The following is a 26,268-nucleotide window of genomic DNA, read 5'->3' as shown; positions in this document are numbered from 1 at the left end:
GTGCTGGGACAAGAACCCAGGCCCTCCTGTGTGCTAAGCAGGTACTGTACTACTAAGCTATAGCCCTATACCCCAAGCCTGTTACTTTTATACTGTAGGAGAGTGCTACAAAAAACTAGACTTCCTTTCATACTGGTTGTATTAGTTGTCCATTGCTGTGTAACCTAATACCCTAAAACTTAGTGATTTAAAACAGCAAATACTGTACTTGTGGTTCAGTGTCTGAGAGACACTAACTTGGGAGCAGCCTAGCTGGGTAATTCTAGAATCAGAACCTCTCATGAGCTCATAGTGGAGCTCTTAGCTGAGCTGTTGTCTGTTCTGCTTGAAGGTTGCATGTGAGCGCATGCATGTGGTTGTGGACAGGTCTCTATTTCTTTTTGACCACTGTGAGCTGTTCCCACCCCAGGGCCTTCCCCACAGGTCTCTTCACAGCTCGGCAGCTTTGTGCTCTACACTGAGAAACGTGAGAGAAAGAGCCCCAAAGTGGGGGCCTGGGCTAACCTTGAAGTGCTGTGGTCATACAGACAGGTCCTGGTATGTTGTGACCAGAAACTGCGTAAGGGTATGCAGAGCAGAGGTGCAGGCCAGGGCCACAGTGGTCTGTAAGAGTGTATGTTGTATTTCTTGTCTTACTTTGCAGTTATGGAGAAGAAAATTAATCAGCTTCACATTTGGGTGTGGGCCATCTTTTTGTCCATTCTATAATTAATGGTTGGCTTTTTTTTTCAGGTCCGGCACAGAGTCAGATGCAGGTCCCATCTGGGTATGGACTGCATCATCAAAACTATGTTGCTCCCTCGGGACATTACTCCCAAGGACCTGGGAAGATGACTGCATCGCCACTGGATGGCCAGTGCAATGATTACTACTCTGGTCTCTATACACTACCAGTACAGAAGCTGGCACCCCCAAGTGCAGCCAGCCATGCAGGAGTGCAGCAGGTGTACTGCGGGGGTTCGCCCGCACCCCCTCTGCTGGGGGCCCCACCGGGACCAGTCCCAGGAGCCGCCTTGGCAGCATCCCACGTGTACACGAGTGCCTCCCAGCCATACCCCTCGTTCGTGAATTACTACAGTAGTCCAGCTGTCTACACTGCCAACTCCTCCGCCGCCTCTCAGGGATTCCCTGCTACTTGTCATTACTCGGTGTCAACTGTTTCTAATGCTGTGCATCCCAGTGTTTCCTATTCTTCTCTGCCTCCTGGTGACCCCTACACACGAGTGTTTACCTCACAGAGTGCTCCAGCGGCTGGGCCAGGTAGAGAGGGTTCATTTCCTGGTCAGAGCACAGCTCTGAGCCATCCGTCCACACTCGCTTCTCCTCCGTCTCAGCAGCACCACCAGCAGCAGAGTCTTTCAGGATACAGTGCCCTGTCGTGGTCAGCGCCAGGCCTTCCGCCCGCCCAGGACAGTCTCGCCCGAAACCACGCAGGACCCTTGGCCTCAGCCAGCAACAGCCCTGCAAATCCCGGTAGGTTGACTGACATGCTCACCAATGCGTGGATCAGAATTAGTCAGAGCTGCTGTTTTTGTAAAGGTAACAGACGGCGAAACCTAATAGGAACATTGGGAGTTAGTGTGTCACTGCAATGCATTTGCTTTGTTTGTTGTGATACTTTGTAGACTTCCCTTGAGCCCTTACCCTTACCGTTCAGTTTAGCTGCGAAACCATCTGCCTTGGTTAATCTAATTCCTTGCCATGGTTGGGCTCTCAGTGTGTTGATAGGTCCTGTGCCTCTCCAGTAGATGTCTTTAATGTGGCTAGGATACAGGGTACCTTGGGGATGTACCTTGCTGGCTGCTGCTTTCTTTTTTTTGTGTGTGTGTGTGTTTTTGAGGCAGGGTCTCACTATGCAGTTCAGGCTGGCTTTGAGCTCACTTTGTAGCCCAGGCTGGTCTCGAATTTACAAGGATCCTCCTGCCTCAGCCTCCCGAGTGCTAGGATTACAGGCGTGCGCCACCACGCCCGGCCTGCTTTCTCTTCTATGAGTTCAAAATGGATAGGTGTTTTCCATACCGAGCCCCCGACACAGAAAAAATGAAGATCTGCCCCATGACACTGGCTTCCCTAAGTGGGCCTCCGTGGAGATTTTTACAGATCTGTTTCCTACACATAAAAGCTGTTTTCTCATTCTAAATTGGTAAATTAGGATGAAGAATAAGGAAGGAGGAAGTAAGATGCATGGAGAGTGCCCTGGTAATTACAGTTCCTGACTTTGCTAAACCAAGATGTGGTTATGTGTGTGTAAAAATTACATGTGTAAGATATAGTAGTACCACAGTTCATGATCTTAATTCTTTCTACAATTCTGATGGAAAACTAAAACAGATGCCTGTAATCCCAGGGAGGCTGAGGCAGGAAGATTACCATCCTGGGTTACATAGTAAGTTCAAGGCCATCCTGAACTACACAGCAAGACCCTGTTTTGGGGGGAAAAAAAGAAGAATTTATGTTTCCCTGGGGTGGTCTATTTAACTCACCTTGCAGGCTTGAATTTGACATAGTATGTCCTTGAGCTGAATGAAGATGCATGTAAACTGGTAAGTATAAAACTGATAGTGTGCTGGATGATGTCCTTAGACTGTTTCCTAGTATCCAGGTAGGCATATGTCAAGCCATATGATGTGGAACGATAGCCTTCCCTAGACTTTTAGATTATTTTAAATAGGAGCTTTAAGCAGCGCATGGCACACCTGTAATCCCAGCACTCTGGAAAGCTGAGGCAGAAGAATCACAAGTTGGAGCCCAGCCTGGGCAATTTAGAGAGTTGGGGAGACCCTGTCTCAAAATAAGAAGTTAAAGGAGATGGGGCTAGGGATATAGCTTGCTGCAAAGGCCCTGGGTTCAATCCCCCATACTACCAAAAAAAAAAGTTAATGAGTTCATAATCAGAGTAAAAAAATTTAAATGTGATCTCATTTGTTTCTTTAGGAAAGAATATTAATATGTTTATAATTCAGTACAAGAACTTCTATTTATTTTATTAGAAAGTTTACTCCAAATATATATGTCTTGGGTGCTGTGTTTAACGTTAGCTTAGGCTGCTGTTTAAAAAGCCATTTCATTAAAACATTTTAAAATTACAAACTGTCCCTGTAGGTGAATCTCTGATAAAATTAAGTAATGCTGTATGCAATTATAGTCAGTGGTTAAGTACAGAAACTCCTCTTTGCTTGAATATGTGTTTTGGGATATAAAAATAGCCATTTTTGACAGCTGAATGAATACTGAAACTGTATTCATTAAAACTCATTTCAGGGCCAGGGATGTAGCTCAGCGGCACAGTGCCTGCCTAGCAAGCTCGAGGTCGTGAGTTCGATTCCCAATACCAAAAAAATAAAAAATTTAAATAAATAAATAAACCTCATTTAAATGAATGTTTTATTTAAACTTACTTTCTTAATTTATTATTACCTGTTTTGAAAAGCGTATGATTTTTAAAGTTATCAAGATAAATCTTCATACCATAATGAATGATTTTAACAGAAAAAAATTATTTTGAGAAAAAAATTTTGACTATTTCTTGCTTGAATAGGAATCACATATTGTTAGCATATTATAAAATAGTACCTCGTTAGTGCAGTTTTATTGTATACAATTTTATACAAGAACCATTTAAAAAGCTATAGTACTTGTGTGAAATAATGAACGCTAATACAGTCTTTGTGTAGAAGCCCATCGTGTACCTGACTTCTAAGGTACAGTCACTGATAAGTTCAGTGTCTTTGCGAAAAGCAAAATAAGTCCTCTGCAGGAGATGATTTTCTGATGAAGCAATATTAGTTAGAAATGAATTAGACTGCCGTATTGGATAGATGGTCATGAAAGGCACATATAGGATAGTGCAAAAGATTGTTTACAGCTTTGGAAACTTGGTAAGATTGCAGTTGTGAGATGGAAGTAACATAACTGCTCCCTTGTACTCCTGTTCCTTCCGTTTTGAGACCTGCTTTTCAGTCTTCTTGTCTTATCAGCATTGTACCCAGCACATGTGCTCCTCCTCTGGCTTGGAAGAGGAGAGCTCCCTCTTCATGTGCACCTTCTTCTTCACTGTCAGTTCTCAACTGGGTAGGTAGGTGAGATAAATTTGTAAAGGGGAAGCACACACTTGGTCCAGGCTGCAGCCACCGAAAGTCTGTCTGCAAGGTGGTGCACTGTGAGATTTGGGTTTTAGAGCTTTGATGGATCAGCCGTGTGGTGGAGACCTGGAGCAGTCAGAGCAGGTAGAAAGAATTACTGTGGTGACTGGGGCTGGGATTTTTTAGACAGATGACAGAGATGACTCCAAAGATCTGTTGATCGTACAGTGCATTAAGGAAAAGGAAAGATAAAAGATGACTTCAAGTTTCCAAGTTGAAGCATTTGAGTGAGTGATTGTACTGTTAACTGAGAATTTATGTGATCTCTTTTAGTTTCTAAAGAAGTTTGTCCACAACTGCTTAAGATAGGGTTTATTTTTATATCATTGACTCAGGCTTTTTTTGTCCAGATACCCAGTCCTCACATTTTGTATGAGGAAATGAGTTTGACAGAGTTGCTGAGAGCAAACCAAAAAACTGCCTAAGTTATCAAAAAAAGATAAGAGAGATTTATTCTGTATCAGGATTTTTACCCTCCTCTATGTTCCATGAACTGCATGGCAATTCATTTTGCGCAGTGGCAGTCACGGGCCAGTTTCTTCTGTAGTTCCCCTCTGAAAGCCATGACTTTGTTCCAGTTAGCATGTGTCTCCAAGTTTTCTGGGCTGGGCTCAGATCTGGGACCCTTCTGCTTCAGCCTCCCAGAGTGCTGGCATCATATATAGCCATGTGCCCCTGGACCTATTCCAAATATGATTCTTATCTCCACCGAATTTGTAATCTACTCAGAGAAAGCAGTTATAAACAGAAATGAATGTGAAATGGCTCTTATTTAAAGGTCTTGAAAAGGGCTTTTGTTACTTGGAGAGATTGCTTCAAGCACATTTGGCCTGTTAGCCCTGAAGTTTAGGGAAGGCTTCCCTGAGGGAGGGGTTTTGGTTTTTTGTTGTTTTTGTTTTAGTTGCAATCTGAAGGATGAAATCTCCATGTATAAAATAAATTGTGGGTGAAATAAATACTTAAATGCAAACAGGTGAAACTTTGAAGTTCTTTAGAGAAAATATTAGAGACTTCCTCCAGAACCTTGAGTAGGTAGGATTTCTTAAAGAGGATACCATGAAGGATAAGCATAACAATCTTCACTTTCTAACGAAGAACTTTTCATCCCTGAAAATATAAAGACAAAAAATAAATAAATAATAAAGAGAGGTGTAAACTGGGAGAAAAAGTAATTTTTGGTATTTTTCTGTAATAAACAAGTAGCACGTACAAATTAAGACCAGCAACTAAGAGAAGAGTCACAAGACTTGACACAAAAGATGAAATGAAAACACATTCACCCTCATTAACAATCAGCAAAAAGCAGTTTAAAACTAAATGGAATCTGTTTCTATAGTTAGCATCAGATTTGTAAAAATTTGAAAGCCTGATAGTACTAAAGGATGGTGAAGGTGTGAAGTAACAGGAAACCTGTTGCTAAGAGGTTATATTGGGTCGGTCTGTTAGGCAGATGAGACATTAGTGAGTGGAAGGTGACCACACTCTAACATGCACCTGTCCCACTTCTGTATACAGCCTCATGGAAGTCTTCCTCAAGCTCTGTGCATGAGTTTTTTTACCGAGAGTCTTAGGAAACTGCAAGCACCGAGTCTCCTGTGACCTGGCCAAAGGATCCTGCATCTCTAGTAAATGTTGTGTCAGGCATTGCTCATGTGCAACTACACTTTGAGTAGAAGGGCCCCAGAGCACCACTTCCTGTCTTTGATGTATAGCAGCTGTGGGAGATGTAGCCTTTGTCTGAGGTGCTGGTCACAGAGGCCCAAACCCCTTTATGCAGGCTGCTCTGCCGCAGAGCTAAAGGATTGCCGTTTCTCACCACCACCCCTACAATGTTGGCACGTTGTACTCCGAAACCAGGGTATTTGCACCAAGGAATGTTCACAGCTACACTGTGTGTGCAAACAGAACTCTTAGAAATACCCTCAAGGTCCATTTAGGGTAGAATGGATAAATTATTTTTACAGCAGACTTTTGAAGAGCAGTGAAGATAGTAAAGATGCCAGTGAGTCCCAGAAACACAGTGTAGGGAGCTGTGGAAGAATACATGTAGTATGCTGTGGTTATGGAGTTTAAAAACCAGGGAAAATGACCTTCAGGGCCCCCTGTCTGTGTGGTAAACTCTTTACAAAGAGAGCAAAGGAACAATAAACACAGTTGAGGGCAGAGAGGGCCAACTTCCCTGAGGAGCACTTCTTAAGTGCCGAGGGGGTCCAGGGGCTCCAGAGGGCTTGTCCAGGGGCTACAGAGCTCATGAGTATTTTTATCTCTGCTTTAATGTGCATGTGCATATGTATATATACACTTACAGGTGCATATACTTGATCTTAGATGATTATGTCTTAGTTTGCACCTGTATATGCCTAGGTATTTTCATTTACTTTGTGTTGTGGTGATGGAATGCAGGAATCTTAGTCTCGTTAGGCAAGCCTTCTACCAGTGAGTGACATCCCCAGCCCACGTTATATATTTCTGTTGTCAGTTATATTTGCAGTTGTAAGGATGTCATTAATGTATAACTGATTTAAAACTACATTGCATGGTTCTGTGGGTTTGTTGGGCAGTTCCACTGCTGGCTGGCTGAGGCTCCTTTATGTGACTTCATTGAGCTGGGGGTCATCACCAGGGTAGAAGACCCTGGAAGCTTCCCAACAGACCTAGCAGTTGGTGTGCACTCTTCCCAGGCCCCTGTGTTTTTCTCCCTAGACTGGATCTGCTTCCATGCATGAAAGTTCTGCAGTCTTTCAGGAGTGGGAAGGTGTCAGCTGCAAAGTCTCTTCAAACCCTGTGTCTGGGCCATGCACTCTTTTACTTCTACCACAACCTGTTGCTTAAAGCCAGCCACGAGATTATTTCCAATTCAAAGGGTGGAAAATAGAATCCACCTTGTTGAAAGGAACAGCAAAATATTGTGATATTTTCAGTCTCCCACAGTGAGAGTCTGCTTACTCAGATTGATGACACAATTAGTATGTTTAGGTTCCCTTTCTTCATTTCTCTTACTTCATTTGCACTCTAGGACACACAGTGTAACACATTTTGCTCTGTCCCCATATTCATACATTTGTTTCAGTCTTAGACCTATTTGTTTATATGCATGCCTATGTATATCCTTGTATGTATGTACATATATGTGCCTATATTTGTATTTATTCAGCATACTGTCACCATTTGCCATTTCTCTTTTGCCATCCTTTGGTTGGGTAGTCTTGAAGATTATCCTGTAGGTCAGTGTTTTCAACCAGGGGAGGTAATTTGAACTATCACAAAGGCTGCTCTGAATTGCATGTACTTTGTTTCAGAAGTCTAGCCTAGTGTTGTAGTGAGGCCTTTGCTTAGTTACATGTGAAATAGGGCATCTGGTTAGAAGCAGAGAATGAGTAATGGGAGTTGACAGTGCAGAATGAGATCAGAGCTGATACTGGAAGCACTTGAGGACTCCAGGACTACGTTACTGCAGTCTGGTAACCTCTGGTCGTCTTACTGGAGACACTGTTGCATGGTACATAATTAACAGTAGTGGTCATCTGTAAGGAAATGCTGTTTGGTGTTCATTTTGTCTAAGAAGGTAAGAAGCTATGAAATATTTTGGGAAAATTGACATGAAAAATTATTAAAACAGTTGGTCAGTAGTTTTCAGGTTTTTGTAAAGTCAGGTCTTTGGACCACTTACTCCTCTCCATAGGCAAGATAAATATTCTCCAAAACTTTAAATAAACTTCATTTTGTTAGTGAGTCTTTTAATATATTTCAAATTTGTTGCTGTGCATAAAGTAGTTTCTTGTCTCCAGTTGCAGACTCTCCAGCTGGTTCTGGCATGCAGAATGTCCCACCGCCCAGGTCCATCCCCACTGCTCTGCCGGGAGCCCCATCAACAAGAGCGCCTCCTGCTGGGAAGCACCCCCGGGAGTCGGTGGCCTTGGGTGCTCAGCCACCAGAGCTGCCACCACAGAGAGGTACTCAGATGTCTGCTCTCCTCTGCGTGCCACACACAGCCCGGTAGCTGATTTTAAAAGGCCAAATCATATAAGCATAATTCATAGAAAACAAAAATGATTTATAGCATCAGCCCAAACATAACTGTCTTCTGTATATTAACTTCCAATTTTGTTTATAACTATGTATTTTATATAATTGCCGCTAAAATTTACATAATGTTTTATACTTTGCTTTTACATTTACTAAATTATATGCAGTTCTTCATATATTCTGTAATGTTTTTAGCCACTTTCATAACTTAGTAATCCATTGTTGTACCACTCTGTGATTTTCTAATCCATCCCTGTGTCATGGGACATGTATTTCCTTTTTCTTTTTAAAGGTCACTATAAATTTTTTTTTTGATCAAGCAACCAAGATTTTCCTATTTAGTGAATCTCCATGTTGTATTTGATATTTCTGTGCTTGTTGTTATTATTATTTTTTTGGTACCGGGAATTGAACTCAAGACCTTGTGCTTGCCAGGCAGGCGTTGTGCCACTGAGCTATATCCCCGGCCCTGCTTGTCATTATTGTTAATAGAAACTATCCTTTGATACAATTTTGGGAAGAAGGGAGGGTGAAAATGAAATTGTGGCCCCACCTTTGGATCATTGATTAATTTGCTTAATATCCTTAAGTAAGTGATAAAATGTGTTACGTTGATCCTTTTCCCCTATATTGTCTTTTTTTTTTTCCTTCTTTAATAGGTTTGTTTGTTACTTTCTGTATGGCTCAAACTTCAAAGTATTCATGTTTCAGGTCTTGTATTTTTTCTTTTGACCAAAGGTAACTGAACTGTTTCCAGGTATCTATAGTTCATGTTTTTAGAGCAATCATAGTAATATTTTAAGGCCTATACTCTGTGTACTGACAACCTCCAACTTTGAGAATAAAGGACCCTTCTGTTCTGAAGCTCAGAAAAAGTAAAAGCAACATAAATTCTTAGACTGGCCTGGCAGTTTGTATCTGCTGAGCATTTGTGTGGTCAGCAGAGGGCTTTCTATCAATTGATCAGATTATACATTGTAAATGTTCTTGTTTTTAAAAGAAAACCAACTGCAGCACTAAGAAGTGTTGATTGATTCTCAGAAGCTGGTGGGTATACTGTGAATAGAACCTAGTGCTTAAAGCATTTGCCAGCAAAGTGAGGTAGAGCTGGTAAAAATGCTTTATCATGAGCAAGAAAAACTTAAGGGTAAATTAGAACCCTAACTAAATGAATGGTACCTTTTTCATATCTTTCTTCTTTAGTGAGGGTTGTCTTCTATTTCTTATATAGCTTGTATATTTTGACCCTTTACATTTCTCCTGCTAACTTCTTTCTTCCAATTCTCTGACCATCTTGCTTTACATACCATCCTACCATCTTACTGTAGATAGCTTTTTGAAAATCTCTTTGCCAGTAATCACAATTATTCCCTTTTTTACTAGTACAATAGATTTTGGAGAAGGAGCTACTATTCATGGAGCACTTAGAATGTTCCGCAAATCCCCATATTAATTCCATGACATAGATATTACCCCTGATTTATAGATGAAAAAGTTAGATTCACAGAGTTTAGGAACCCCAAGACTACACATTAATTACTACCAGAGCAGAAGTTTCTGAGTCAGACCTATCTTGTTCTCTTCCTATAAGACTGATTTGTTGTTGAGTCTTAAAAAGCCCAGGATTTAACGAAGATAAGCTGCTTAAGTAACAGAAAATACTAGCGATGTGAGTTGTAGTTTTTATGGTTCCTTTTTAAGTAGCTTGACTTCTTAATGTTCTCTTTGCCTTGGCCGAATCTGGGGACAGAGGCTGATGGTTTGTGTCAGTCCCAACTACCAGGACTGATTGTGTAAGTGGTGTCCCTCACCTGCATGAGGGGCCTGCCCTTTCTAGCTGTGCCCTCAGCCCTGTGTAGGAAGTGTGTGGGCCTGGAGGGGGGCGCTCAGATATGAGTGCACTCTGTCCCCACGTCCTTGGTTTCTGTGTCTGGATTTAATCTATAGGTGGAAAATGTTCAGGGGAAAGCATGTCTGTACCAAACATGTATAGACTTTTTCTTGCAATTTATTTTCTAAAGCACTATACCATAATGAGCATTTATATAGCACTGACTTTGTATTAGGTGTAGTGTGTAATGTAGAGAGAATTTAGAGTCCCAGGAGGATGCGTGTAGATGATATGCAGCACTGTACTGCTCTGCATGGTGGACTCAGTCTGCAGGGCTTCTGATATCCCAAGGGTCCTAGCACAGATCCCTGGTAGATGCTGAGCTAAAGCTGTGGTTAAGCATATGAGTTGGCCAGGATGGGGCAGGCCTGGAACCTGTGCTCAGGAGACTTAGCCCAGCCTGGACAGTGTGGGGACTGAGCCACTATCTCAAAAGAAAATCAAAGGGCTGGGGATGTAGTAGCTTAGTGGCCCTTGGTTCAGTTCCCAGTACCAAAAACAAAAGAAAGCCCAGAGTAGTTTTTTTATCTTCTAGCTACAAAGGTACCCTTATTAAAGCAAAACATTTTTGGTAAATGGGGTAAATTTTGCATTTTACTTGAGTATCCCCTCCAAAAAAAAATACTTAAAAACATAGCTGGGTATGGTAGCACTCACCCGTAATCTCAGGGCCAGGAGGCTGATGCAGGAGAATCACCTCGAGTACGAGCCAGCCTGGAAACATAGACCCTATCTCAAAAAAACAAACAAACTATTTAACTATGAGGGCATTTTTCAGATGGATATCTCATGTTTTTTATAAAAAATTTAATGGTTGAAATAGAATATGTTGACTTTTTAAATAAAGATGTTGAGCTGGGTGTGGTGGTGCACACCTGTAATCCCAGCATTCGGGAGGCTAAAGCAGGAGAGTTGCTACGAGTTCAAGGCCACCCTGGCCTGTTTCATCAGTAACAGTTCCTGAAAATCTGAACTCTTGAATTAAAATTGAAAAAAAAAACATCTAACTGTCATAAGGGGTCAGTTCCTTAAGATCAGGTTGCTTTGTTTCCAGTGCAGCTGTATCCAGGGAACAGTGCAGATGCACGGTCCCAAGGGTGTAGTCTCCAGGACGGTTCACCTTGCAGGTGCTACAGAGGCAGCTGTCTGAGGTGAATGTGCTTTTGAGTCTCATCCCCTGCCATTGAGCTAGAGCCTTGCACATGCTAAGCCAGTGCTCTGCCACTAGCTACACACACACACCTGCTCTCAGTATTTTGGGAGTATTACCAGAGCTCTCCATTCATTGTGTCAAGTTCTATAAAATGAAAGTGTTTGAAGTGTTCCTTTTATTATTTATTTAGTTAGTTTTTTGATATAAGGTATTGCTGTGCATTCCAGGCTGGCCTCCAACTTGCCATGAAGCCCAGGCTGGCCTCACACTTAGTGATCCTTCTGCCTCAGCTTCCAGAGTGCCAGAATTTTAGGTGTATGCCACCATGCCCTGCTCTGTGAAGTGTTTCTTGACTTTTATATTATTAGATTCATCCCTTAGAGGCCCTGGTTATGACAGTGAATTTGGATGTAGATTTACTGTCCCTCTGGGGGTGGTAATAGGTAAGTCCTCTGGGTCCATTTTATGCAGCGAGTTCCAGGATGGGCTCTAGGAGAGATCCCTTTACCTCAAAGATAGGAGTTTCTCAAGCATAGGTTCTGGTTCTTGGAGAGATTGAGCAGAGGCGCTTGTGGAACCTCTTATAACCATTTGTGTTTTCTAGAGTAAGTGATGCGACTGTCAGCACTTGGTGGCCATAACTCCCATTTGATATAGTCTGTGTGAGTTGCACACAGCCTAAAGCAAGGTGCTTGAATATGGAGTGATTATTATTCTGGAGCTCTTACTGTTCCTCTGTGGAATAAACAAAAGTGTCATATTCTCATTTTTTAACAGGCTTACATGCATAGGTACAAGTAAGCCAAGTTCTGAGCATAAAGCCACAGTTAAAGAATGGATTAAATCTTGGCAAGCCAGGGATATAGCCCAGTGGCACAGTGCCTGCCTGGTAAGCACAAGGTTGTGAGTTTGATTCCTGGTACCAAAAAAAAAAAACTTGGCTAAAGTGCCAAGCATCTTTTTAAAAAGATTGTACTTACTTGCAGGAGAGGAAAATTTGGACATGTTGGGTGGCACTTTGATAACCACAGTATAAAGCAAAATGCTATTACAGTGGAATGACATCTCTGACTTAGTCACGGGTTCTTAGCCATTAAGTAGTTGCTATATAGTTTTTTTATTATTACATAACGATCTTATTTGCTTCCAGTAAACCATTGGATGCTTTTATTAGAATTGAAATAAATGTTTTCATTCACCAAATCTGGATGAGAGGAAAATATTGAGAAAGCACTTCATTTTTAAATAAGTTCTTAAGTTGAAGAAGAGTTTCTTTGCCAGAAAACCTTTTACCTTTCATCTGTTTAATCATAAACTTTATATTTAACCTAAGGTCTAACACTAGTGAAATTTTCATTTTAACTAGGCTTTTGTTAGAGGAACATGCCACTCTGAGTTTGGAAGGTATCAAATTTATTTCTTGTAATGCCTGAACTTATTTTATTGAGTGTTACTTTCTCAGATGAATTTGTGATTACGGCTGCTGTATCTATATTTTAAAGCGTTTTCAGCAAAGCTAGCAGACTTCCCATGACATTTTTTGGTCATAGTGAGAAGATATTTACTCATCTCCAGTTTAACAAGGCTCTTTTTTTTTTTTTTTTTTTTGTAAATACGCACTGTAAATGGAGAACAATGCCAATTATAGTTCTTCAATTGTGATTCTTTTCTGTTATGGAAACTGAGTCACCATCAAGGTGGCAGTGGAGGAAGGAAGGTCCCAAGCAATCAGGTGTGTTCTCTGTTTTGTACAAATTGAGCTCAGTTGAAATGCTCACTGCCCGCCATAGAGCAGTCTTCCCAGACATGTACCGCAGGGACCCTGCAGTCCAAGCAGGTAAATGTGTACAGAGCTCAGCAAAAGGTTAAGACCATCATGCAGTTTCCTGAATATTATCAGTGTTGTACATGGTACTGTTTCTTATGCTTAAAGCAGTTAGTTCATATTAAAGCTGCTTTTACTAAACTGCTTTGCAGAGATTTTCTAACAGTTCTAGTTTTTTTTACAAATTTGCTAATATTAATATGCATGCTGGGGTGTTCTTTGGAATGTCAGAATTCCTCTCACTTTTAATGCAATGTCAAAGTTTATTTCTCGTCTTTCCTGTTGGTTTGACTCTTGTGTTTGTGCTTTCCACTTTACAGGCATGCAGTATGGTGACTATGTTAATAATCAAGCTAGCTCCGCACCGACTCCCTTGTCATCAACTTCCGATGATGAGGAAGAGGAGGAGGATGAGGAAGCAGGTCTGCTTTAGCTTTACACCAGTTTTTGATCTTTCTCCTACTCAAGTTTTCTTTTATTTCTGTAGTCTTTGCCTTTTAAAAAAGTATCTGAAGATTTCACATGATAAATCTACTTGGTTTGGGTTATAGAAGGTTGGGTCACTTGAAATGAGGAATTTGTTTTGATTTTTCTCCTCCTTTGATTTTTACCTTTTATAGGCGATAGGATACCTCATTCATGATAGCAGATATCTTTCTTCCTTCAGAAATGCATTTACTTCTCCCACGCCATGTGCCAAGGAATAAGCCCTGACTAAAGTTCAGGGCTGCTGGCTGCTCTGACCCCTTTCTGAGCAGTGTTTCTGCTTTGCATGCTTGTTTATGCTAATGAGAATGAGCCATGTGGTTTTTGTAATAGTGCTAAAGAACTAGGACAAAGTTCTGTGAGGTCTTCTTGGCTCTCCCATGTACTTAGAAGGCTCTGAACTTTCAGTGATTTTCTTGCACATAAAGTAGCAGTTCTCTCATGTTAATTAAACACATTGTGCATATGCTTATGAGTTGCAGCCAGGTTAACACCTTTTTCTGCCTTCATGAGTGGAACACTACTGAAAATTAGGCAGTGCAGTTTCCCCATTAACTGACAGTTTAAGAACAAACCAATAAATGTTGATATTTCAAGTTACTATTAGTAACTAAGATTTTCTGCCTATTATTTTTATTATTAAAGGGAAGATTCGCTGTGTAATCTATTTAGTAAAGTTTCTATTTCGTGTGGATTTAAAAAATATTGCAGCCTTAATACATGATTTGAGAAGATAAAAGTAGAGGGTTTCAGATAGCAAGTGATTTTTTTTTAAGTTCAGAGCAGAAATTTTAAATAATTTGCTACTTTAACATCTGAAAAGATACAGAAAGACTGAAAGAAGTTCCTTTGTGTACCTGACGTGATAAAGCATTTTGCCTTCTGTGCTTTGCAGTTTCCTTCATGTGTTGTTCCTGCACTGAGCAGTGATGCTCGGATCCCTGACACACAGCCCACCATGCAGTCTCACAGCTGCCTCAGTTTTGTCTCTTACAGCTATTTTCATGGTCTGGGGTCTGGCATGGTCTGGTCTGGAATCAGTTGTGATGTCTGTTTAGGCTCCTTCAATCTGGAATAATCCCTTAGCCCTTTCTTTCCTCAGCTTGATATCTTCAGAGAGTACATAGTACAGTAAAATACTGTAAAGTGTTCCTCAGTTTGAACCTATGTGATATTACTTCATGATTGGGTTTGAATCACATATGCTTGACAGGATGTCTAAAGTCGTCTGTTCTCAGTGCTTCCTATTGTAGGCACATGTTAATTTCTTCCCATATTTATGAGACTAATTTTAATCATTCAATTATGGCCGTGTCTGCCAGATTTCTCCACTATAAAGTTACTATTTTTTCCATGTTAAAATTAAGTAATTTGTGTGAGTCTTTGAGACTGAGTGAGTATCCTTTCTTTGTCAAACTGTTGCTCATTCCTTGTGGCATTCATTGATGATTTGCACTCTCACAGTCCTGTATTGATGAGTTGAAGTTTCATGAAGAAGATTCATTGTTTAGCTTAGTTAGCCTTGATTTGGCCAGACCTAGCATCTTCAGGCTGGCTTTGTTGTCTCTGTAAAATGTTACTTTAAGGCTACAGTAAATGTTCTAAACTCATCTTGGACTTCCTCTGTGCAGTCCTGGAATGAGCTATTTCTCCAGGGACTCCTGGTTCCTTTATTAGAGAAAGGTATTTTGGAGCCAGTATCTAAAAGCAGTGTGCGCAAAACTTAGCTGAAATCTGAGAAAAGACAATTTGATCAGTCAAGAAGTTTTGTTTTGTTTTGTCTTTCTCTCTTTTGTTTGTAACACTGTTTTGGGGGTAGGGGGGAAAAAAAGACAATGAGGAACATTCCTAAGCCTCTTGCTGTCTATGCAGTGTACACCTGCTCTACCTGAGTAGTTTTAATAGTAGCCCCACAGAGTGGGTTTTATTAAAGATTGTACCAATGAGGAGCAGCTCATTAAGTCCCTATTTTCCTTCTGAACTACTAAGTGGTGGGCATGGAGATGGCTGACATTTTTTCCTGTATTTTATGCAAGCTAGGAGGAAAGGGGTAATATTGTAAGTATAATAGTTTTCATTCACCCCTGTGGTTTGGCTTTTAGAGAAAGAGCAGCGAAGCCTTTTCTAAAAGGCTTTAGTGCTTTCTAATACTTTCCCCCAACTTTAAGGATTGTGAACTGTTCTTTTGATCTATCCCTTCTTGCCCCTCTCCCTCCTTAGCTCCCTTCCTTCCTCAGATTTTGCACCCTTTTTTTCTCTTTTCCCTTTACTTTTTCTAAACCATGATGGAGCCAGTAAAAAAAAAACGAGGGAGAAAAATCTTCCCAAGTACAGTGTGCGTGCTCGTCCTGGTTTGCTCTCAGCATTCTGGTGGCAGAGAGGAACTGAGGAACTTGAAGCCAAGGGTTAACAGTGTGATCATGGGCAGAACTAAACAGGCTCACACACTGAAAGCAGTGCCAGCTGAGAGCCTCTCTAATCTTAAAGCCTCAAATCTGAAAAACATTCTCAGTATCAACACCCTGTGCCAAAAACAACTCCATCTAAACTTTGTAGCTCCCCACCAAACCCAGGTGCACTAGAGTTTATGAAGTGACCCTTAGGCTGTGTGTGGAAGGTGTGTATGAAACATCAGTGAACTTGTACTTAAACTGGGATCCCATCCCAAAGACATTTCGTTTGTGCAAATATTTCAAAGTAGAAAAATCAATCTGAAATACTCCTGGTTCTAAGCATTTTGTGGGGTTTTGTTTACTTGTTGTTTTTTGGTTTTTTTTTTGTTTTTTTTTTTGTTTTTTGTCTTTTTGAGACAGGGTCTCGCTGTACAGTTCAGGCTGGCCTTGAGCTCACTTTGTAGCCCAGGCTGGTGTCAAATAATAATCCTTAAGGATTGTGAACTGTTCCTCCTGCCACAGCCTTCCAAGTGCTGGGATTATAGGCGTGCTTGCCATGCCTGGCATCCAAGCATTTTGGATAAGGAGTACTGAGCCTGTTTTGGTTAGTAGCATAGTTGGAACATTGGTACAGGAGCATAGCTTCTGGCCTCCAGCTGTGTGTGGGAAGGATACAGATATGGTATCATCACAGTGCGGCTTGAGAAGTATAGTAATTTAGGGTGGAGACCAATGCCATATCACAGGAAAGTACATGATTTTCCACAGGCACATGGAGAAGGTCCACAAGGCTTTTGAATTTGAAGGGTGAATAGGGAGAGGCCATGTGGAGAAGGGAAAGCTAGGCAAACAGACCACCACGTGCCATGCACAAACATAAGTCACACAGTGATGGCGAACCTTTTAAAGCTTTCATGATAACAAAAAGCCCACTGTGGCAAGTGTGCCATAGGTTCGCCACCACTGTACCCATCTACCGGGTGGCCGCACTGAGGTAGAGGGTAAGCAGTAGAGGGAATGTGAGGAAAGCAGACGAAAGACAAGTATAAGCCACTGTATAAAGTCCTTTTGTGAGGGCGTTTGGAACTTCCTCTCTAGGATGGTGAGAGTGCAGATGTTCTGAAGCATTTCAGAATGTGAATGTACACAGTTCCTAGTTATTCTGTGTGTGTGTGTGTGTGTGTGTTTCTGTACAATTCTGTTTGGTGTTGGCGGTGGTGGCATGACCTAAGTTTAACTCTGTTTACTCAGTCTAGTCTAGTGGTTTATCATGAGTTTATAATTGCTGTATTTTTTTTTTTTTTTGATACTTCAGCAGGTACAGAATAGAGCTTTGCACTTAGTCTTTTCTTCTGAAAGTGAATTTTAAAATAAATGAGCAGATTTTGTTGTATATGGTGGCATATACCTGTAATCCCAGTACTTGGGAGACTGAAGCAGGAAGATTGCTGCAAGTTCAGGGTCAGCCTGGACTATATAGAGAGACCCTCAAAAAGAGAGGTCTCAAAAAGAGAAAAATAAGTAAAATAAAATGAGCAGGTTTTAAATAATTGAAGAAATAAAACAGGATAACTAAAAGTTTATGGCTCCGATAGTACTAAAATGGGCTCTTTTCAGTATCTGCATTCAATTTGACATGAAAGAAGTTAAGTAATTTAATTAGTATGATCTTTGCAATAATTTGATACGTGTAATCTTCTATCTTTGGACTTTATTTTTTTCCAGGAATGATTATTTCTTGATGTTTACATTGTGAACTTCTTAGCTGGTAGTACTGGCACACACGTGTAGCCCAGCACTCTTGAGATACTAAGGCAGGAGGATGGCAAATTTGAGCCCCGCCTAGGCAGTTAGTGACATAGTGAGACTTTGTCTCAAAAAAAGGGCTGAGGAGGAAGCTCAATGTGAAGGCCTTGTGTTCAATCCTCAGTACTGCAAAAAAAAATAAGTTTTTTTCTGAGTGAGAGAATAGCTTAATGTTTTTGTGATAGCTGTATTGGGATATAATTCACATACTCTAAGATTCAGCTATTTATACTGTTCAGAAGTTTTTATATTTTCACGAAGTTTGTCAGCTTCACTACTGGGTAAATTCCAGAACATTTTCGTCACCCAAAATAAAAACCCTGGGTCTTTTCATGGCCACATCCCTCCCAGCAGCATGTAGCTCTAGTCCCCTGGTCTGCTGTCTCAGAGACACATGAAGTGTCTGTAGCTTTGGCCTCAAGGGTCCTGAGGCCTGAGCCCAGGCCTACACGCTGCACTGCTGAGCACGACACCCCCAGCTCAGTTGTGCTGCTTTTGTGGCTGACTTCATTTCTCTCAGCATCTTTTCAAGGTTCATCCATGTTGTAGCATATTTTATTCCTTTTGTTGCTAAAATTATGTATTTAAAGCACCCTTTACACATCCATTTGAGTTGCTTCCTCTTTCTAGCTATGGGAATACTGCTGCTGTGGACGTCTGTGGGGGCAAGTTTTTGTGTGAGTTTATTTTCATTCCTCTTGGGAATTTCTGGACCCTGTGGTAACTCCATACATAAGCGTTTGAGACACTGCCAGTGTTTTCCAGAGCGGCCTCACCATTTCACACATCCTTGAGAATTCCAGTTTCTTCACATCCTTCCCAGAAGTCCCCATTCCCCATCTCTTTGGTTGTAACTGTCCTGGAGGATGTGGAGTGGTAGCTTGTTGCTTTTTCATTTTTATTGCCCTAGTGTGTAGTTCTTTTGAGCATCTTTTCATGATTTGTTGTCCTTTTGCTTACCTTCTATTTTTGGTGGTTTTTTGGGAGGTTTTTTTTGTTGTTGTTTTTGAGGCAGGGTCATACCCAGGCTGTGCTTGAATTTGTAATCCTCCTGCCTTAGCCTCCCAGAGTGCAGGACTGCACCACTGCACCCTTGTTTAACTTTTTTGGAGGAATATCTTTGCCCACTTTAATTTTTTGGTCTTTTTATTATGCATTTGCAAGAATTCTTTATGCGTGGTGGCTACTACACCCTTATTAGATAGATATATTATTTACAAATGTTTCCATCCTTTGGTTTGTATCTCTGGTTTGCACTTTAGAGCACAAACATGTTTAATTTTGTTGAAGTTAGTTTTGCCTATTTTTCTCTTTTATTGCTTCTTTCTTTGATGCCATATTTAAGCACTTCATTGCTTACCCTAAGTTCATGAAGGTTTCTGTGTTCTAAAAGTTATAGTTCTGGCTCTTACGTTTACATCTGTGCTTCATTCCGATTAATTCTAGAGAGGAACAGGTCCAGCTTCCCCTCTGCACATGGGCATATCTAGTGGTTCTGGCTCTAGTTTTTGGAAAGCACATTCTTCCCCACTGAGCTGTCTTGCTAACTCGCTTGGCTTTGTTGAGGTGAAATTCTTACAACACAGATGGACCATTTGAAAGGACAACATTCGGTGGTAGCGTGTGTGTGTGTGCAGTGTTGTGCAGCCACTGCTTCGTCTAGATGTCTAATTTTGTGAATTTGCTAACATGTGTTTCAGTTAACTAGACACAGCTAAAGGTTGTCACCACCCCAGAGACGACTCTGTGGCCACTAGCGGTCGTTTCCCTCTGTGGCACAGCCAACAGGCCGCTGCCACCTCTCCTACCTGACACCTCCTTGTCTGCCTGCAGAGTCAGCATGGGGGCCATGGGTCTGTGGGTCTGCGGCTTTCCTTCCTTCGCTCCCAGGGCGTGCTTGGCTTTGGTCTGTGTCATATTCCTTGCCTCACTACCGAGCAGCTGGCGGCTTCGTTCCTCTGTGGTGGCTCTTGGGGCTTTGGTGCACTTCTTTATAGTCTCTTACGACGGGACTTCCCTGACCTTACACTCAGCTTGCTGCTGTAGTTACAGACTCACAGACACAGGGAGGGAAAGAAAAAAGCCATTCCTTCTCATTCTCTATTAATAGGAGCAGCGTATCCTAAAAAGGCACTTAGTAAGGATTAGTGTCTTCCACTTATTACTTACTTTTATGGCCTTCCTACTGTGTAAGTGCTGTCATATCCACTGTCTCATTGAAGCCCCAGGAGAACATTAAAAAGAAGACACGGGGCATTTTACAACTCATCTTCATTTTGCAGAAGACAGTATTGATGATTGGAACTTCCCCAAAGTTGTATAACAAGGGAGTGGTGCAGTCTGGTGGACCTTTTGCCTTCAAATGATACTATTTGTTGAGAAGAAAATGTTCATAACTTCAGCTCTTATATCCTTAGTACACTTACTCATCATGCTCATCCATAATTATTCAAGGTGAGGCCTGTGCCGATCTTTTTATACCAGAGTTCAAAATCAGCCTAGAGTGTAATACTGATGTTAGAAACCAGAGATAAACTATACCCATGGGTTTTTTATCACTGTAAGATAGTCTTTTCTTTTCAACCTTCATATTTCTAGCATACGGGAGGAGCCATGTGTATTTTCTATTTTATACATCAGTAGGTGCTCTAGCATGTCTACCTAGGATAGTTGTAGATTGCAGAATAAATATTTGTTGAGTGAATGAATGACACAAATACTTGCACGTTCTATCTTTGTGATCTGTCATCAGATTTCATCACAAATCAAATTTTCTCCTAATCTTAATAGTTTTGAATGAACACAAGTAATAAAAAACTTTATATCCTAATACATTTATTAGAGTGTCTTTCATTCATGCTACTGTAGTTTGTTTGTTTGTTTGTTTTGCTTTTTTTTTGGTACTGGGAATTGAACTCAGGACCTTGCACTTGCCAGGCAAGCACTTACGCCACTAAGCTATCTCCCCAACCCAATGCTACTGTATTAAACATGGCAGGTGTTACTTACCGTCCATTCTGCGGATGAATAAGCTGATGGAAGAACCTAGTTACATGCTAGGAAGCAACCCAAAGCATTGGCTCCTCTTCTATGGATTTTTCAAAGAGCTGTGATGTTTCATAAAAACCGTTAAAACAGTTATCTTAAAATATTGTAACGCTGATGACCTGGCCCACAGTTGTAATCTCTACACTCTGGGAGGCTGAGGCAAGATTGCAACCTAGCCTAGCCCACTTAACAACTTAGTGAGACCCTGTCTCAAAACAAAAAAGAAAAGGGTTGAGGATATAGTTCCTTAACAAGGCCCCGAGTTCAAGCCCAGTACTACAAGAAAACAAACGAACATGTTCAGTAGCTTGAGATTTTGTAGAGGTCCTGTTTCATGTGACAGTGCTAATACTTCTGTCAGCCTAGAATATATACTTGTGTGTTTGATGCTGTTAATAATTTAATGTCTGTTCTCTAAGTTACATATGTTGAACTGAACTTTATTCTAGTCATCAGCTTCACATTCATTCTTCCAGCTTTTCTTGTCTGTTGTTATTAACAGATCTTTATGTTTTTTTTTTTTTAATATTCTTAAACATCAGTCATTTCACGGTTGTACTGGAGTCAGGAATTTTTCTAGTTCAGCAAAAACATCTTATTCAAACTTGCCGGTGGCTGCTCTAAGTGCCACTGTACTCTCTGCTCACCCGGTGTTGTGCTTTCCTTCCAGGTGTGGACAGCTCCTCCACCACGAGCAGTGCCTCCCCCGTGCCCAACAGCTACGATGCCCTGGAGGGGGGCAGCTACCCAGGTGATTGTTGTCTCGTGCCTTGTGTTCATTTGAAAGTTACTGGCTGGGGGCTGGGGATTTAGCTCAGCGACAAAAGCGCCTGCCTGGCAAGCGCAAGGTCGTGAGTTCGGTTCCCAGTACCGGAGAAAAACCAAAAACCAAACAAACAAAAAAAAAAAATAAAGAAAGTTACTGGCTGACAGTTGCTTTCAAACATAAACGTATACCACACATAACCAGTAGACTGTCTCTTTAGCTGGAAAAGGGGGCATTTTCCTGGCATTTCTTGGCCTTAATAGTGTTAATTGCCAGCCATAAATATTGTTTCTGGGATGTCTGAGGAGATTTATTATTTTATTTGTGTTATCCTTTACCTTTTTCCTCTTTCTAAAAAAATTTAATAGAGAATAATTTTCTTAATGCCCTAAATAAATTTCATAGTTGTGTTCTCATTGTTTGGTCATTGAACTCCGAATTCCTTGCAGCCAGCCCCAGGGTATGAATAGTCTATGTCTCTTTACAGCTTTGTGGCTCCTGGCTGCCTCTGCCAAGTAAACAGAGTAGCTACTCAGGGTAGATTTTGGAATTGTCCCTTTATCCATGTCTGGAAACAGCTTACTGTTAAATAAGGAGTAGCCACATCACAGGGGTAGCAGATAGTATTGAAAGAATAAATAAACTTTATAATGGATAGTCATACTATATCATCATACTATACGGTGATTCTCCATCTTGCATCGCTGATGGCCTGACAGTCACCTAACAGCCCCCTGCCACCTCTTTTTCTAATGATCTTAACCTTCAGGATGAGCAGAGCCATCGCGGCCTGTACTGTGATAACGATGCTCCATTGTGAAGATGCAGTGGAGCTGTGTGTATTGACTTTGCCCTCAGCGGTACTCGCTATGGATGCACCTGGGTCCTTGGAGAGCTTGAGTCCTCTCAGCTTAGCACAGAGGCCCTTCCTTCCGTAGGGACACTTGAGTAAATGCTTCATCCCCTGGGACTAGAGACTTTTTCTCTAGGAATTAGTGGGTATGTGCATGTGTTTGTGTGTAACAAGTTACACACTGCAATTCAAACCACTACAAATTGCTATTCTCAAAATACTGTAAAAAAAATCACTTCAGACACTAAAAGGTAAACGTTCTAAACTATATAGTGTTTCATGAGGTTGGAATTAACGTGAGGTGAAATGTTCCTTGTGACATAGTTAAGAGATGCCCTTGGAGTCAGGTACAGGTATGTTTGTCTGTATTCATTCATTCAGTCAGCAAATTTTCATCTTTAAATGAACTGTGCTTCAACAGAGTGTGTCACTTTCAGCAAATTTTCTGGGTATTAGTGCAACACTAAAATTGAGATACATAAATAGAATACATGTGAGTGATATTGTTTGAATGTAGCAGTGATATTACATGAATTCAAGATTTACTGTATATCCAGTACTAGAATAAATCCTAGGACTATAGAAATGTATAGATACTCTCCTTTCCTGAAGAGGAAGATCTGGGGAGATCTGAACTCCATGTGTATAGCTCCAGTTTTGTATATCTTATACTGATGACTGTGGTCCTGTTGAGCAATCTTCTACCTAGGTCATCTCGCCATGGAGAGGCACAAGCAGGAGACCTATGCAGTGTGCACTGCTTTGAAGCTCGTACCTTTCTAAAAAGTCTTAGGTTTCAGAAAACCAGAGCAGACCCTGTGTAATCAGCACACGATGATGGCACAAGTCTAGGATGCAACTGCCATTAGAAAGATGTGATTCCTCAGGAAGCTCTTGAAAAAACACATTTTATTAAATCAGATGTGTTTTAGAACATTTATTTTTGCAGTGTATTGACAAAGAATACCATTTTACAAAAACTATATATATATCAAAAAGGAAATGATTATTCGTTGTTGACTTGACTTTAAAAATAATACTACTAGCTGGGTGTGGTGGTGCATACTTGTGATCCCAGCACCCAGGAGGCTGAGGCAGAAGGATTGACATGAGTTCAAGGCCAGCCTGGACTACATAGTAAGACTCTGTCTCAAGAAGCCAAAATAAAAATAATGATAATAATAATAATAGTCAATAATACCCGATTGTTAATAATAGTTGTGTAGCACATAAATTTTTAGTTTGTTTGGGTTTTGGTTTTGTTTGCTTTTTTGAGACAGTCTCCTATTATTCAGACTGGCCTTAAATTTCTTGTGTAGAACAGGCTAACCACAAACTTAGAGCAGTCCTCCTGCCTCAGCCTTCTAAGCGTGTGCTTTGATTACAGGCATACAGAATCATGCCTACCTTAGAGTTTCTTTTTGTTGATCTTGCATACGGTTTTTAAATTTTTGAGTGTTTTCAGTTTTAGTAAAATTTTGCTGTAATCCCAGCAATCTGGGAAGCTGATGCAGGAGTATTCATAGATTGAGCCCAGCATGGACAGCTGAGCAGCCTAGCTAGACCCTGTCCCCAAATAAAAATTAAAAAAACAAATTAAGGGCTGATGAATGTAGCTCCGTGTCAAAGTCCTGGATTCAATACATAGTACCATAGATAATTGAGATAGGTAGGTAGGTAGGTAGATGGATGGGTGGGTGGATGGATGGATGGATGATTTAGTCTTTTAAAGAATTGAAATGAAAACAAAGCCTAATCCCTGGATTCTCTTCTGCCCCGCCTTGCTCTGGGAGCTGGACCCACTCACAGGACCTGTGCAGACATGCAGTTCTAAGGGGCGCAGGAAAATGAGGCTCCTTCCATGGGCAGTGGGCAGAGGTGGCAGGGTCAGGTGAAGGGCAAGTTAGAGAGGAGATCGATGATACTCTCTCTTCTCACTGTGTTGTTTTGTTTTGTTTCTTAGCTCCAGGTCTGCTTAGAGAATTTCAAAAAAATAAAAACAAACTCCACTAGATGCATATGTGTGTCTGCCTGTGTGTGTTATGTTAGGAGTACCAGCTGAAGCGTTGTTAGTGAGTGATACAAAATGTAGGACCGGACAGTATATAAAGTGAGATAAGTGAAGCAGGATGACAAGGTACCTGGGCGTCATTATCCCACCCCCCACCGTGTGTTCAGACTTGGTCATGGGAAGGCTCTGGGAAGGAGAAAGAAGCCTTGGCTCACCTGCCCAAGTCCAGTCTTGAGAGCCCGTTCCAATGGCTAATGCCCTGCTCTTCTATGTGCTAGACATGCATTCTTCATCGGCCAGCAGTCCTGCTCCAGACCCTGCACCTGACCCGGACCCTGTGCCAGCACCCACTGCTCCTCCATCTGTGAGGATGGCCAGGCCCTTTGGCCACGGTTACCCAACACTTCAGCCCGGTTACCAGAACGCTGCCACGCCCCTTACCTCAGGAGTGCAGCCCAGCGGCCCAGCGGCCACGGCCTTCCAGCAGTACCCACAGGTACATGCATGCTCAGTTATGTTGAGAAGCTACCCTTCCAAATGTTGTGAAGCTTTGCATTTCTAACGGATCTCTGGTAACATTTTAAAAGTAGTTAAATGTAAGTGTCATTTGTGTTCCTTTGTTCCATTTTCTATTGGGTAGAATTAAAAGTCTTAATGGCTTGATTATATTCAGGCTTATGACTGATGCAGTTAATATCGTATAAATCTGAGCTTGTCCTCTCACAAAATCAAAAAATGAAATTGTGGACAAAAGGAGCAGGTTGGGAAAGTGTTTATGGGAAAATAGGAAGAAAAATCGCTCTTGATGGATTACCACTCCCCCTACGGGATTCCACAAGCAGAAATGCTCTTTGTTTTGGCCCTTTTTTTTTCTGTAGCCCAGGCTTGCCTCGAGCTTGCCGTGATCCTCCTGCCTCTGCCTCCCAAGTACTGGGATTACAGGCTGTTTTGATCTTATATACATAAACAGAATACAGGGAAAAGTCAGTTATTCTGCTCCTTTAAAAAAAAATAATAATTTGAAGGAAACCAGTAATTTTGCATTTCTCACATTCCTGGAAGTCCAGTCCAGAGGTGAGGTAGAACTGTCAAATTTAGTAGTACAGTCTACTATACTGGAAGATGTGGAAGGATCTTTATTTCTCCATTCTTATCCTTACTTTTTATCTTTTCTCCTGTGCTGACTACCCATTTATTAGCTAACCAGAGAGTCTATTGAACTCTATTACATTAAGTCTTCATTTCCTTAGGCCAGAATATGGCATATTTTAATGATGTGTACTCCTAATGATATTTAGTTATGTCATTTGCAGTAGTGCTAGGATTAGCTGATCATAAAACTCAGTGTTTTGTACTTCATGGTGGCATATGTATAAGAGCAAAAAGAACTACAAAAATACTAACATTTGATTTAAGAATCTTACATTTGTAGTAATGATGCTGTTGTTTTGAAATTGATTAAGTATGTCATAGGTTAAAATAAGTACTATATAGTTGATTCCATCTATAAGGTCTGAACATCGATTCAAACCAACCAGGGACTGAAAATGTTTGAGGAACAAAAAAATGACATCTATACTAAACACCTACAGACATTTTTCATGTCACTGTTTCCTAAATGATAAAATAACTACATAGCATTTCCATGTGTTAGGTGTTTGAAGTACTCTAGGGATGAATTAAAGTGTGTGGGAGGATGTGCACAAGTTATGTACAAATAACACATTGTGGTATGTAAGGGATTGAGCATCTACAGAGTTTGGTATCCTTGGGGCACCTGAGTACTGATGCCCCTCCCCTACCATGAGTATCAGTCAAGGGAAAACCATCAGGCTCTTGCCGTTAGGAATCAAGATTTTCAGCAAGAA

General features: G+C 41.1%; 1 protein-coding gene across 1 annotated transcript in view; it reads left to right on the top strand.

Moving 5' to 3' along the window:
• Sec24b (SEC24 homolog B, COPII coat complex component) overlaps positions 1-26,268 on the top strand; it is a gene marked incomplete in the record, with an annotated part of 66,102 nt that overhangs the window by 14,965 nt on the left and 24,869 nt on the right. The window contains 5 exon segments of the mRNA XM_013505418.1: positions 733-1,473; positions 7,931-8,095; positions 13,358-13,459; positions 21,441-21,521; positions 24,679-24,896. Coding sequence (XP_013360872.1) covers positions 733-1,473; positions 7,931-8,095; positions 13,358-13,459; positions 21,441-21,521; positions 24,679-24,896 — 1,307 coding nt within the window.

Source organism: Chinchilla lanigera, unplaced genomic scaffold (genome assembly GCF_000276665.1).
Source record: "Chinchilla lanigera isolate Chin_1 unplaced genomic scaffold, ChiLan1.0 scaffold00095, whole genome shotgun sequence".
Taxonomy (NCBI): domain Eukaryota; kingdom Metazoa; phylum Chordata; class Mammalia; order Rodentia; family Chinchillidae; genus Chinchilla; species Chinchilla lanigera.
This window is presented reverse-complemented; position numbering and strand designations above follow the sequence as displayed.